The 16,328-nt window shown below is 34.5% G+C and overlaps 1 protein-coding gene across 2 annotated transcripts in view; it reads left to right on the forward strand.

Annotated features, from left to right (window-relative positions):
* The window catches only part of LOC105731215 (N-deacetylase and N-sulfotransferase 4), a 282,122-nt gene that overhangs the window by 28,511 nt on the left and 237,283 nt on the right, over nt 1-16,328 (forward strand). Inside the window, exons 1-2 of one of the 2 annotated variants that reach the window (XM_012472890.2) lie at nt 3,848-3,929; nt 6,823-8,046. In XM_012472890.2, coding sequence (XP_012328313.1) covers nt 7,069-8,046 — 978 coding nt within the window. In that variant the 5' untranslated portion in view covers nt 3,848-3,929; nt 6,823-7,068. Of the gene's footprint in view, nt 1-3,847; nt 3,930-6,822; nt 8,047-16,328 lie in introns of those variants that run through there. The other variant, XM_064383738.1, reaches the window with a different exon arrangement.

The following is a 16,328-nucleotide window of genomic DNA, read 5'->3' on the forward strand; positions in this document are numbered from 1 at the left end:
ACTGCCCTCGCAGAGGTTCTCCATGAAGGCTTTGCCCCTGCAGCAAACTTTTGCCTGGACATCCAGACATTTCCATACATCCTCTGAAATCTAGGTGGGGCTCCCAAACCTCAATTCTTGATTTATGTGTACCAACAGGCCCAATACCACATGAAAGCCACCAAGGCTTTGGAGTTGCACCCTCTGAAGCAATAGTCAGAGCTGTATGTTGGCCCCTTTTATCCACAGCTGGAGTGGCTGAGGCACAGGGCACCAAATCTCAGCCTGCACACAGCAGGAGGGCCCTGGACCTGGTGCATGAAACTATTTTTTCCTCTTAGGCCTCCTGGCCTGTGATGGGGGGTTCTGCCAGGAAGGTCTCTGACATGCCCTGAAGACATTTCCCTACTGTCTTGGTGATTAACATTCTGCTCCTTCTTACTTATGCAAATTTCTGCAGCTGGCCTGAATTTCTCCCAGAAAATTGGGTTTTCTTTTACACTGCATTATCAGGCTGCAAATTTTGCAAACCTTTATGTTTTTCTTCCTCTTGAATGTTTTGCCACTTAGAAGTTTCTTACATCAGATACCCTAAATCATGTCTCTCAAGTTCAAAGTTCCTCATCTCTCTAGGGCAGGGTCCAATCTCTTTGCTAAAGCATAGCAAGAATCACCTTTATTCCAGTTCCCAACACATTCCTCAACACTATTTGAGATCACCTCAGCCTGGACTTCATTGTTCATATCACTCTTAGCATTTTGGTCAAAGCCATTCAACAAATCTCTAGGAAGTTCCAAACTTTCTCTTATCTTCCTGTCTTTTTCTGAGCCTTCCAAACTGTTCCAACCTCTGCCTGTTACCTAGTTCCAAGGTTGCTTCCACATTTTCAGGGTCTTTACAGCAGTACCGCATTCTCTGTGATACTTATTTAGTGTATTAGTCCATTCCCATACTTCTATGAAGAAATGCCTGATACTGGATTATTTATAAAGAAAAGAGGTTTAATTGACTCACAGTTCCTCATGGCTAGCGAGTCCTCAGGAACCTTACCATCATGGCAGAAGGTATCTCTTCATAGGGTGGTGAGAAAGAATGAATGCTGAGCAAAGCGGGGAAGCTCCTTATAAACCATCAGATCTCATGAGAACTCATTATCACAAGAACAGCATGGAGGTAAACACCCCATGATTCAATTATCTCCCACCAGGTCCCTCCAACAACACATGGGAATTATGGGAACTACAATTTAAGATGAGATTTGGGTGGAGACACAGCCAAACCATTTCATATGGTTACAAATTTTGAAATTCACCCCAAAGAAGCACTGGTGCAATTAGTGTATATGAACAAAAAGTTAAATGTTTATATAATAGTCTTTGTGTTTTGGGGGTTTTACCTGTTTTCAGATAAAGTATCCCTCTGTCACCCAGGCTGGAGTACAGTGGTGTAATCATAGCTCACTACAACCTTGAACTTCTGGGCTCAAGGTATCCCCCTAACCTCAGCCTCCCAAGTGGCTGGCACTACAGGTTCACACCACCACACCTGGCTAATTTTTTTTTTATTATTATTTTGTGTTGAGACAATATCTTGCTTTGTTGTCTAGGCTAGTCTCAAACTCCTGTACTCAAGCAATCTTTCAGTCTCAGACTCCCAAAGTGCTGGAATTACAAGTTTGAGCCACAATGCCCACCCTGTGTAACAGCTTTAATTAAAAATTCTCTTTCATTAATATAAAATATGAGCTAATTTTTTATGATTCCTAAAAGCAAACAAAAAAACTCACGAAGCATGTGAAAACAAGGTACGAAATCAACTGTTTTTCCCACACGTATCCCAAAAAGTCAAGGCTGGTGAAATTATTGCAAATACTTAAGTCATTCCAACTTACAAGACAGCTACTTTTAAATCAGTTCAATTCACCTCTACAGTTGTTCTTCGTTTTTGGTAGACATTTTTGGCTTTGAATGTCTGAAGTTTTAAAATTGAAAGAAAATTTGAAGATATGCAGTTTATTTAATTATTTAATTTTGCTGATTGCTAAGTTCTGGGCTTCACTTAATTTTTGTTTTGTCTCCACAGTACAATTGTAGAATCCTAGCATCGTAAATCATTAGTAGTTTAATCTTAGGTCTGTTTTTAAGCCTTCTAAAGTTCAATTTTGTCATTTTAAAAATAGACCCTTAAAGAGTAAACAGGATTTTGAATACAAAGAATATAGCATAGTTACCAGCAAGTAGTAGCCATTTATTAAATGCTGGTAAATGTTGTTGCTGTTGTTTTCAATTTTAGCTGAATTTTCATGAACCTCTTCAATGATCTGTACAGTTCATCAGGTCACTTTCAACAAAGAAATAACCACATGTATATACAATGTGATTTAGTATATATCTTACTTCTGTATATCTGTCTTTCAAAAAATTAGCAATAACTACAGTAGTACCTATAATTGCTTTGTTTACTAACTCACTTCTCTGCTGCTACTAGAGATTACTAGAAGTTTGCAATGGTTATGTGCAAACAAACATTGCAAACTGTATTTTAGAGAATCTCTAAACACATTGTGAAAATGTCAAAAGCAATCTTATAACAGATAAATGAAACAAAAATGTTAATATCTGCATGTAATATTTTCTAATCTTGAAAGAGAGTAAAAGATTCTGGGAGGTATTTACTCCACTACTACCTAGGCGATGAGCCCCACTTGGAAGGATAAAAGGTAAAGATAAGAAAACAAAAGTGAGGACAAGAAAGACAACACCTACGAAAGCCTCCCACTTTTTCTCACCAAAGCCTGTGCAGGGGTCATGAAGCTCACATTTTGTGACAGGTTGTCATGACAAATAATAAGTAGACCTCTCTTTCCAAATTTTTAACTACAGATTTATTCAAACATGGAATGTCAGATTTAGAAGAATTGGGACCAAAGCCTATTTAACTTACCTGGTTTGGTGGTTAATAAACTAGTTTTACCATAGATGCAATTTACTCAGTAATCCACATATTTGTCTGTTCTTTCTGTAATGAAAGGTCAACGTCACCATGTAAGGGGAAAGTGGGGAATAGAAAGCTCCCAAACGTTTCTGTTTGTTGCTAACTTGTCCTGGGGTCTTCCTAAAGAAGACACGAATTAAGGTAAAATAAACATTTTGGCGTATTACCTTAGACTACTTAAAAACAGACGCCCCATATTTTATACCATTACGGAAGCATTTTAACATCTTCGTTATTGTCCTGAAATATTTTTTTCTGTGCCCTTTGAAAAATAACCTCAATTGTCTTATTTGACTTATGGTAACAACATAAGATTCTTATAGTTGGTTGTTCTCCCTATCCATACTCCTGCATTCCTTTTCCCATATCATGTTAAGGGTCACAGCAGTAGGTAGGAGATTCAAAGCAATAACAGACTACAACTCTTTGGCATCTCAAACAATGTCATAATAGAATTTCTTAGTTCAGGTGTGAGGCATAAGTAAACATTTATGGTGTATCGTGTTTTACGGTCCAGCATTCCTCATCTCCACTGGCCAGTTTTGCTAGGGAAGAAAAACTGGGAGAATTGAATGGGAAGGATAACTCCTTTTGCTGAAACACCTACGTTGAAACAAATATGTCTTCCATCTCCTAACTCTGATATGTCTATCATTCTCCTAACTCTGAACATAATACTGTTAAATAAATGTCACATTTAAATTTTATTTATTCTTTGGGTTGGCAGATTCTTGCCCCATATGTTTTTTTTTTTTTTTAATGTCTTTTCCACTATTGCATTAGGATGAGATATTCTAAATATGCAAAACCATCATGTTCTCCTTTGAGTATTCAAAATAAAAATCGCATTTTTAATGTCAGAAGAAGTAAAGATTTTAAAAAGTATACATTTAATTTATCTCCAAGTCTTCTGATTACATTTATTCCTAAAATGCTAATCGGTTCTCCAAAGTATGTAAGTAGATATCTGCTCATGTTGGATTATTTGGGGCGGTGGTGTGAATCGGGTGGATCTGATTTTATGTTTGTTTAAATGGATTTTTTAAATTAAAAATGTGAGCTTTGAGAAATCAAGGAACTGATATAAGATTAATAATCTCCTTTGACAATTTCCAAATATATTTTAATTTCAATATTATGACACACACACACTATACACTACATATATAAGCATATATATATATGTATATACGTTTTAACTTCATTTTTATTTAAAAATTTATATATGAACGTTTTAAAGCATATATAAAAGTAGATAGCATAGTAAAATTGGTTTACATATTTCATACCAAACCAAAGCCTTTTTGTTGCCGTATTCCATTTCTTTTTAGTAAAATGCAATCCAATTTTGTTAAAGGGAACTGATTTTTCAAATACTTTTGGAAAGCAGACAATTATCTTAAAGAATTTCATTTGGCTGGGTGCAGTGGCTCACTCCTATAATCCCAGTATTATGGGAGGCTGAGGCTGGTGGATCACCTGAGGTTAGGAGTTTGAGACCAGCTTGGCCAACATGGTAAAACCCCATCTCTATTAAAAATACAAAAATTTACCTGGTGTGGTGGTGCATGCCTCCATCTCAAAATAAATAAATAAATAAAATTTTTAAATAGAGTATTAATAAGTCCCCAACATGTGGGATTCATTTGTTTTTAAAGTTAATGTGAAATCACTGGAGAGACTTTTCAAACTGGTACAATATATTTCACAGGGAAAAAATAAGTCCATTTATATATTTGGAATCTGAAGAATTAAAATATTTAAAGTATTTGATGTAAACTTTAAATTTTTTGAAAACGTTCAAAAGTTATTTTCTGACAAAAACAAGCATTTCAACTTCATGTAGATTTTTAAAATGTAAATTACTAATGAGGTTAACTATTTTAAAACATAGAAATAAAGAATAAAATGTAGTGACAAAACATTATAATGTTTAATCATTTAATCTAAAATGTTTTCAGTTAACATTAATAACCATTAATCACTCAGATCCCCAAATTGAAAAACACAGAAATTATAAAATATACACAGTATGGTAGACCATACTCCTCATTATAAACAGCTAATTTAATTCTCTTTGATGTAATGCATCAATAACACACATCTTAAATATATATATTACACATTGATAACATGAACTATTTTCACCCAAGATAGTTATCATAGGGAAAGTTTGGCAAATTGAGAAATTGAAAATTATTTAAGTACTCTAACAGTTTGGAGGGGAATGAAGAAAACTTGTATAAAAAGTAATTCATAAAACTCAAAATCATCTATACAAAGAAAAACATAGAATAATAATGGAAAATTATGTACATTTGTGATGAAGCAGTCTGGGATTTTTTTAATGCGTGTTAGTTCATTCTCAAATGGCTATAAAGAAATAGCTGCAATTGAGTAATTTACAAAGAAAAGAGTTTTAATTGCCTCATGGTTCTGCTTCTCTTTTAAATATCAGTTCTGACTTTAGGTCACTTCTTTGCTCGTGTAACTCAGTATAGTTTGTTAGAAGAAACCAGGTCAATTCCTGAATGCTTTGCTGCCTAGAAATTTCTTCCATCAGATACCCTAAATAATCACATTCAAGCTCAAACTTCCTCAGATCCATAGGGCAGGGCCACAATGTATCCAAGTTGTTTGCTAAGGCATAACAAAAAGTGACCTTTTCTCCAGCCTCCAGTAAGTTCCTCATTTCCATCTTTGATCTCCTCAGCCTGTATTTCACTGTCCACATCACTATCAGCATTTTGGTCACTACCATTTAAAACCAGTCTCTAAGAACTTCCGAACATATCCTCATCTTCCTGTCTTCTGAGCCCACACGCTCTCTTTTGCTCCTGCTTCTACCATGTGAGACATCTAGCTCCGCCTTTGCCTTCTACCATGAATGGAAGCTTCCTGAGATCTCCCCAGAAGCAGAAGTTGCTATGCTTCCTGTAAAGCCTGCAGAACTGTGAGCCAATTAAAACATTTTTCTTTATACATTTTCCAGTCTCAGGTGTTTCTTTAGAGCAATGCAAGAGAGAGGTAATACAAATGCATTCTACATTCATTTTCTTTTGAACTAAAGGCAGTGGTAGAGAAATGGGACATCTGATTCTTGGACAAAAATTGACAACGGGTAAGAGTTTTAATTCTTATTACAGGAATAGGCAACATTAAGAAACATGCTTTGAGAATAACAAGTCAATGTTCTTTTCACCTAAGCTTTCTGTCCCCCGTTTCATTAGAGGGATCTGGGAATGCCTCCCCTTGAATGAATAAGGAGCAATCCTGTGTATCTGGGCTGTAATGCTGAAGAGGGCCACGTGGCTCCTTGTGAGTCCAGATACTGGATATATTGTTATAGAGAAAAACATGTAACTACTCTAAACCTAAGACAGAGTTATTGAGTCAGCTGGTAATTCCAGACACTCAAGCAGATACCTAAGAGCATGTTTCATTGCTCTAAGCCCCTGATTTCTTGATTTCCTAATTTTATATGTGTATAATGTTTATCAGTTCTGTAGGACAGTTTTATGGCAAATGACATTCTTTGTTAAAGCTTACTTTTTTACTTATTTTCCTTTTTTGGTGTGATTAGTTAGAAAATGATCTCAGTACATGTTCCTATATACATATGGATGTTTAGGCAAAATAAAATTGGCTTCTCTATTCTGGAGGTTTTCAAAAAATCTACTATAGGTAGTTAAGTCTAGACTGTAAACATCAGACCATTAATATTTTGGTGTATTAATACACTAAAATTATCATTGCTATATATGTTTCTTGGGTATCAGCATTAATATACAAATAAATATTTATATTTATATTTTTGTCTTAGTTATTACATTTCTCCTCTCTTTCAGATTATGCTTAGAGGATTCTGCAGCAATTCTTGGTATTGGACATATTCAAAATCTCCTCAACTTATGTCTTCCCCGTCCATTGCCTTCCAGCTTTAACTCAGTTGTGCTCCCTTCAAACATTTTACATGATTTGCAATGGTTACATGAACTTTGGGGAAGTGATATTTGCAACATCTCATACTTTATTCACTATGGCACTTTAGGAAACGAAATTGGGAAAAAGCTACCAAAACATTATTTTAGAAAATGAATCTTATTGTGAAACTCCGGAGAAGTTTTCGAACATTGACTGTTCTCTTAGCTACCTTTTGCTTGGTGAGCATTGTCATTTCTGCCTATTTTCTCTACTCTGGCTACAAACAGGAAATGACACTTATTGAAACCACTGCAGAAGCAGAATGTGCTGACATCAAAATTCTACCATATCGGTCAATGGAGCTGAAAACAGTTAAACCTATTGATACATCCAAAACAGACCCAACTGTACTTCTCTTTGTGGAGAGCCAATACTCTCAACTCGGTCAAGATATCATAGCTATTTTGGAGTCCAGCCGATTTCAGTACCACATGGTTATTGCCCCTGGAAAGGGAGATATACCTCCTCTTACAGATAATGGCAAAGGGAAATACACTTTAGTTATTTATGAAAATATTCTGAAGTATGTCAGCATGGACTCATGGAATCGAGAGCTTTTAGAAAAATACTGTGTGGAATACAGTGTTAGTATAATCGGTTTTCATAAAGCCAATGAGAACAGCTTACCAAGTACACAATTAAAAGGCTTTCCGTTAAATCTTTTCAATAATCTAGCTCTAAAGGACTGTGTTGTTAACCCTCAATCTCCTTTGCTGCATATTACCAAAGCCCCCAAGGTTGAGAAAGGCCCTCTTCCTGGGGAAGACTGGACTATTTTCCAATATAATCATTCAACCTACCAGCCTGTACTTATAACTGAATTACAGACAGAAAAATCCCTTTCATCCTTGTCTAGCAAAACACTCTTTGCAACGGTGATTCAGGATCTGGGTCTTCATGACGGAATTCAGAGAGTACTTTTTGGCAACAACTTAAACTTTTGGCTACACAAGCTCATCTTCATAGACGCCATCTCCTTCTTGTCAGGGAAGAGGCTGACATTGTCCTTGGACAGGTACATCCTAGTGGACATTGATGATATATTTGTTGGGAAAGAGGGAACAAGGATGAATGTCAAAGATGTGAAGGTAAGCATATTTATAAATAACATTGCAATTTGTATTTCACTATGTGGTACTGATAAAATATTCTCAATATAATATATTACTAATCACTAAAATTTTAAGATACAATAGAGTCTAAATAAAACAGCCATTGAGAAAAATCTTGAATCAAGCTTTAACCATTCTTCATAGACACATACACACATCAGAAGCTTCAGATGAGACAAGAGCTAAAATATCCCAGAGAGTTAGTGAACTTAATCTCCTTGCCTCTTCTTAAATCTTGCCCATCCTAGCTAGAACCACTTAGAACAGTCTCCCTTAATCTAGCATATGCTGCAGTTTGTAACAGTGAAACTAAGATAGACACATAACTCTATTTCTGGACTATTTACCCTGCCAAACCCTGACAAATTTGGGTTTGAAAATTGTTGTGTAAATAGAAAATGACGAAATGGGACAAGATCTTTCTATGATCTCAAGCTAGTATTTGCTCATATAAAATGTGCAGACATCTGCAAATATAGGTATTAGCAAAAACAAATCATTTTATACAAAATATGGTATTGGATTGGCCTCAGGAAGCTTTCATTATTATATCTATTATTTATTTTTTGCCTCGTTTGGGGAAACACAGCAGTGTTACTGGTAGCACTTCTAAGTTTTGATAAATTAACCCAGTAGCCAATTCATCCTGTGATTGCTACTAAATAAAGATAAAGGCAAATAAGCTGCATTAGATTAGGTGCACAATTCTGAAGATAATTACCTTTTAAAATATCCTGTTGCAGTACTTTCACTTATCTTTTATTTGTGACTATCTCATCCTATGTATAACTAAATTTATTTTGTGTATAAATAATTTTAGAAAACACATAAACAAAAATTAGAGGACACAACTAAGAATAATAAAGGAGTCAAAGAGTGTTAAGATGTTATTGACATTTTTGGATTTTCTGTTAAAGTGTTTATCTTCCAAAGATAAAATTTGGATACTTCTTCAAAATAGCAGGGTATTTTTTTCATCCTAAGACCTGATGGTCACTGTAAAGCAAAATGATTGAAAGCAGTAGAATAAGTTCACTTTTTAAAAACCTTCAAAGTATATCTGAACCAATGAACTCTGTTTTTAATAAGTTACTATGAAGCACTGCTTGACTGTGACCCAAATATTTCATTTTGAGACTGTTAAAAAGAGATTAAGTGGCCACAATTGAGTTCTATCCAGACTTTTCTCATTTTTCCTTTACTTTTTAGTATTTATTATTCTTTTTAATTAATATAAATTGTAGTTTTATCTTAATTTTGAAATCATAGGCTTAAAAAGAGAACAGTTACTTGAAAAGTTTCTCTGAGTGATTGGTTCCTATTTTCAAACCCTAAAAAGATTCCATTTCCTAGTTTCAGGCTAAAGAACAATGTGAATTAAAAAGTTACTTGTAACTCCAAATGAAATAACCAACTCAAATTCAACTATTTCACTTATTCTCAATAGAAAAACAAATTGTTACTCACCGCTACTCAAAATAATATTCAAAGGTCACTAATGGCTTCTTAAGTGACATAACCCCAAAGAGAATACAAGAATATTGAAATATAACAAAAGCTTAAACAATGTCACACATCAAGAGAGAATCAGAAAGGCTATGTGTGTGGGTATATATTTATTATTATGTGTACATATAGATAGAATTATATCCTAATATTAAATAATATATAATATTTATTTATGTACACATATTAATTGAACTGTGCTTTTGAAGAAAACATTCTTTATTGCTTCTTTTGTTGTTATTTCTGGTTCTGTCTCAGAATCATTTTTAAGTTATTTTATTTTTTAATTGACAAAAATTATATATAGTTTTCATGTACAACATGATTTTTTGAAATATGTGTAAATAATGAAATGTTTAGATACAGCAAAATGACATAGGCATTAATTACCCCACATACTTATCATTTTTTGGTGAAAACACTTGAAATCTACTCTTTTAGTAATTTTCAAGAATATGATACATTGTTACTAACTATAGTCACCAGAATCATAGATTTCTTCAAATTATTCTTTCTATGAAAATAAAATGTTTGTTGCATACTTTAACCAAAATCTCTCCAACCTCCTCACTCTAAGTCTCTGGGAACTACCATTTTACTCTCTGCTTCTTTGAGTTCACATTTATAGACTCCACAAAAAAGTGAGGTTATGTATTTATCTTTCTGTGCCTTGTTTATTTCACTTAGCATAATGCCCTCTAGTTCATTCATGCTGTCACAAATTACAGGATTTTCTCCTTTTTAATGTCTGAATGATATTTCATTGTGTATATGTATCGCATTTTCTTTATCCATTTATCCACTGATAGACACTTAGGCTGATTCTATTTGTTTTCTTACTATTGAGTTTCTTGAGTTTGGTATATACTTTAGATACTACCTTTTAGCAGATTATATCTTCCAAATGTTTCTCCCATTTCCTGTTGTCTCTTCACTCTGTTGCTTCCATTGCTATATAGAAGCTTTTTTTGTTTGATGTAATTCCATTCGTTTATTTTTACTTTTGTTCCCTGTGCTTTTGGGGTCATATTTTTTTAAAATCTTGCCCAGACCAATGTCATAGAAGTTCCTCCTATGTTTTCTTTTAGTCATTTTATGGGCTTAGGTCCTACAATTAAGTCTTTAAACTACTTTAAGTTGATTTTCATCTGTAGTGTGAGATAAGGCTCTAATTGCATTCTTCTGCACATAGATACACAGTTTTCCTAACGTTATTTATTGAAGAGACTGTCCTTTCCCTATTATCTGTTTTTAGAAACTTTGAATAAAGATGAATAAATTTGAATAAAGATTGGATGAGAAAGAAAAATCTCTCAAGATTACTAAATTTGTGTCTTTAGAAAATGAGACATTATTTATGCTATGAATATTAGTAGAGAATCTGTATTAGTAAATGAAAGTATTAGTTTTCTACATTTTATGATTATAAATAAGCTTGTTGTATTTGGTAAACTAATAGAAAAATCTGTTTTTAGAATATTTCATACCTCAGACTCAATGAGGTATGAATCATTTTCAGAGTTAGAGATGAAACACAAAGTCTGGTCTGTGGTAGATGGAATCCAGATTTGATGCCGGTATAGATTTAGCAAGGCAAAGGAGTCCAGGTAGCAAGAATTGGGTGGGTGACCCAACCAGGCAGTCAAACAAGCAGTATGTGAAAGTTATGGGCAGTTTCTAGCCGGCCCATTGCCCAGCTTTTATGCTACACTTACTTGCACATTGCATGACCCAGCATAGTGTAGCATAAAAGCTGGGCAATGGCCCCAGCTGGTGGGAGTCAGCATTTATCAAAGATATTCATCAGTGAACAGAAGGCACCAAATCTCAATTCAGTTTTATGGGTAGCAATCATCTTTAGAAAAACAACAGAGACAGCAGTGGCTCATTCCTAGAGGAACTATGAGATTGGACAATTACATTATAATGTGGAGTCTGACATAGGGCACAAGACAGAGAATGTGATTGTTAGAAGTTCGGTCATAGGAAACCTGTGCAGGAGAGAGGAGCCATCAGCAAGACTTCCCTAAAACTATGGTCTTGATATCCTGAGATAGAACTCCTTAGATCTCCCTTGTCAGGGAGGGATTACATTTGGAACATCATGAAATCCTTAGGTGCCCAACTGTGAGAATTAAATGTACTATTTGGAAGTCCTCAAGATCAAGGAGAAAAGCAGGCAGTATCAAAGGCTTATAATAAGTATGATTTATTTTCAGTGTAAACAAAGAGTATCACTTTGTCTGTTAAATTGTTTTAATAAGTCGAATTTGGCTAATTTGAAAAAAGAAGTCTATTATCATGTATTTTAGCAGTCATTACTGACCTTGGACAGCCTCAAACTTACTTGCAAGAGGACAGTTACTGTACAGGATACATTTAATAATAATTTTTCTTCTTTTATTTAAAATCTCAGTGTAAGTAACCTAGGTTTTCACTTCTTCTGAATTCTTTCAAGTAGCACCACACATTTAACTTCATCAATGGAAGGAAAAATCATCTGTTTTAAAAGATTCCTTTATTGAAGCAAATAGGACCATTCCCCACTTAAAAATTTGCCAAAATTGTATGAAAGTACATTATAAAATAAGAATTAAAAAGTTGAGAAAATACATACCAGAAATACATGTTTCTCTGTATATGAGTCTTTATTATAGAGTTCACACAAATACGTAAAATATTCAGTTCCTGATTTCAGTAATATAGACAAGACATATTCACAATTATCTGCCTTACAAGGCAGAATGCAATATATGCCATGCCAACATTATTGTGCACAAGGGTTACAAAGACAGGGTGACAGTATTTCTTCCTCTAGGAACTAGGAAAACTTTAACAGAGGATGTGACATTTGAGTCCTCTGTGATCCCTAAACAGAACAGTAGCAAAACTAGCTGGGCACTGTATTCTAGGCCAGTGGATCAGCGTAAGCTAAGACTTGGCTGAAAATATCAGGACATTTTTGAGAATGGTAAGTTGCCTGTGTTAACTGAATTATAAGGTAAATGAGGAATAATGGGACTAATTGTAGGTATTGTTTGTGACCAGAACATAAAGCCCCTATCCTGTTATAGAACATTAGACTTTATTCTGCTGAAAATAGGATACCATTAGAATCACTGAGGATTTTTAATCTAGAACGTGACATGATCAGAGTCGAAATTGAAGGAAAATATACTATTTGAACCAAGGAGATGTTTTGAGGAGACCAATTAAAGAATCTGTTACAAAGGTACAAACATACTAATGACTGTAACTTAAAATAAGGTATTTATTTAGCATATTAATGTATGCAAAAAATGTGTTAATCATTTACAAGCACACAACAATACAAAGAAGTTATATTTTCTACACTTTGAAAGAATAAAATGAGGCTTAGCAATATTAAGATAGTTGTCTAATATATGGCTAATAAGTGGCAGAACAAGGGACAAACTCAGAACTACCTGTCTTGTCTGTCTAAACTCTCTTTTAAAAGACAATGTCTTGGGCTTGGATTTGAATCTTAACTTCTGCACCTATTAGTTTACCATGACCTAATGTCTTCAACCCTCAAACCATATATCATAACACCAATGTAAAGCAACCCAATTCAGAATGTTGTGGTGAGCATTGAAAGAGATAAGGAGTGGAAAGTAGCTAAAACAGAGTTTGACCTGTAACATAGACTCAATTTAGCTTGGTGGAAAACAGAATAGAAAAGGAAGATCAGAAAAGTTCATGCAGAAGTAAAATTGACAAAACTTAAACATGTACTCAATGGAGGAACAAAAAGGCAGCTGGAAATACAATGTCATCACTCTTGTTTTTAGCCTAGATGTGTTTATCAAAATGTATGGAATCAGACAGAGGTAAAAGTGCTGGAAGGATGAGGAGTTTGATTTATAGTCTCATAATAAAGGGTTAAGATCTAATAATTTAACATGGCATCCATATTTGGCTTCTGAAAGAATAAATGTAGATTTTCTGGCCCGGTCAGTTTGGCAGTATACACTTAGAAATCATCGAGCTTAACACTTGCAGTTCTTTTTTTTTTTTTTTTTTATTGCATTTTAGGTTTTGGGGTACATGTGAAGAACATGCAAGGTTGTTGCACAGGTGCACACCTGGCAGTATGATTTGCTGCCTCCCTCCCCTTCACCTATATCTGGCATTTCTCCCCATGCTATCCCTCCCCAACTCCCCACCCCCCCACTATCCCCCCTCCCCCCCAACAGACCCCCGTGTATAGTGCTCCCCTCCCTGTGTCCATGTGTTCTCCTTGTTCAACACCCGCCTATGAGTGAGAACATGTGGTGTTTGATTTTGTGTTCTTGTGTCAGTTTGCTGAGAATGATGTTTTCCAGGTTCATCCATGTCCCTACGAAGGATGTGAACTCCTCGTTTTTAATGGCTGCATAATATTCCATGGTGTATATGTGCCACATTTTTCCTGTCCAGTCTATCATCGATGGGCATTTGGGCTGGTTCCAGGTCTTTGCTATTGTAAACTGTGCTGCAATGAACATTCGTGTGCATGTGTCCTTATAGTAGAACGATTTATAATCCTTTGGATATATGCCCAGTAATGGGATTGCTGGGTCAAATGGAATTTCTATTTCTAGGTCCTTGAGGAATCGCCACACTGTTTTCCACAGTGGTTGAACTAATTTACACTCCCACCAACAGTGTAAAAGTGTTCCTATTTCTCCACATCCTCTCCAGCATCTGTTGTCTCCAGATTTTTTAATAATCGCCATTCTAACTGGCGTGAGATGGTATCTCAATGTAGTTTTGATTTGCATTTCTCTAATGACCAGTGATGATGAGCATTTTTTCATATGTTTGTTGGCCTCATGTATGTCTTCTTTTGTAAAGTATCTGTTCATATCCTTCGCCCATTTTTGAATGGGCTTGTTTGTTTTTTTCTTGTAAATCTTTTTTAGTTCATTGTAAATTCTGGATATCAGCCCTTTGTCAGACGGGTAGGCTGCAAAAATTTTTTCCCATTCTGTTGGTTGCCGATTCACTCTATTGACTGTTTCTTTTGCCGTGCAATTCTAATGGTAATCACTAGATAGAAATAAACCGAAGAAGAAGAAAAACAGATTGAATAAAGTATTTGCAATATTTGGTGATTAAACCAATGACAAGTTAGTTTCATATAAAGGAAAAATGTCTCATGCACTGAGATAGTAGTCTCTTGTATGCCTTTCACTGGTTATAAGGAAGAAGGTGTGAAATCTCAGTAGGTACAACAAGTCCTCAAATAAAGAAAATTAAAGGAACGCCTGACTCAAAAGAGAACAGTGTTTCTGAAACAGGGAAATTACAATATTTATCTGGAATTTGTCATTTTGAATTTTTTTCCTTTCTATTTATGACTCCTTGATGAGTAAGAATTTCAACATGAGCCCCTCCTAACATCACTGTGAGATGTACCAACTGACACAGTGTCACAAATATTCCGAAACCTAGAGTGTTGTATAGGGGTTAAATGTCAAGACAACGAGGAAGATAAATCTTTACTTTTAGAGTTCTGCCTAAACATTATGATCTATTGAAACAATTTTATTTAGCTTTATATATTTATTTTCTTGATGACAGTGTTGCAAACATGTCTATTTTTTGTTAGAAACAAGTGTATTTTACGCATGCTTTATGTCTGTTTCCTGTGTGTCAATCAGCTATCAAAACTTTTTAAAAATGTGTATTTTAAAACAAGGCCTCTGACCAAGTGAAGATTTTCTGCTCAAAATATTTTTACTGTTTTAATGTAAATTAAATTTTAATTGAAGAATTGGACATTACCTAAATTTATTAGCACTCAAAACAAGCTACATAGTAATGGATCTAATACCAACATAAGTGCTAACTTTGGTTTCTTTACAGTATTATATAGTTATGGAGTTGAAAGCAATCTCTTGAAACACCAGGGAAGAACACAATTAATGTCCATGACTTCCATGGACATTTCTAGACAAGTAGTAGCAACTGTCCACATGAGGAAAAGAAAGTATTAAGAAGTATTTTGAAAGCAGCCAAGCTGGTAAACTCTCACCGAGGTAAAAAACAAAGCAGCCATTTATAGAAGTCCTTAAATCTCATGTTTAATGCTTTAAAACCCCTGGGGAAATCCTCTGGGATATTTTCTGATTGGTTCTGTATTTTGTCATTCTCTGTCATGAGATAAATAATAATTAATTAGCCAATTAATTGGCTCAGATTATAATGAGCCTCCTCAGCTAAAGCCACTGTATTCCTATTATGATAATCAGCAAAAGATACCACAAAATAGTTTCATATCTAAAGAATGACTAAAGAGAAAAACAAATAAAACAAAAGTTTGCTATTTTCATGCTCCTTATAGAAATACACATGGTGCATTAAAATAAATTAAATTATCATGGAAAATAGCAACTAGTTTACATAATCCCAGGTGAGCTAGAATATATTTTTATTATCATTTGGAAAAGAATTTAAACTGTTAATGTAGTCATAGACACCACCTTTTATTTTTATTCAACTCATCATTATTCAAGTCTACTCTGAACCTAGCTCTAGAGCATTGCTAGGATTGATGATTTCCACCCATCACTTTTTCTTCCCCAAATAAATCAAATGTCTTCTGATGTTTTCTCTTTACTTTTGTAATTTTGAAACATTTCCTACATTCTAAAGAACTTATATGACAAATGTCTATAACTTAAAAGATAATAAAAACAGCTTGGCACAAACCATTTAGTTTAGAATAGAGAAAAATACCACCAACT

This window comes from Aotus nancymaae, unplaced genomic scaffold (genome assembly GCF_030222135.1).
Source record: "Aotus nancymaae isolate 86718 unplaced genomic scaffold, 86718_ANA_hifiasm-v0.15.2.pri h1tg000033l, whole genome shotgun sequence".
In the NCBI taxonomy this organism is placed as follows: Eukaryota; Metazoa; Chordata; class Mammalia; order Primates; family Aotidae; genus Aotus; species Aotus nancymaae.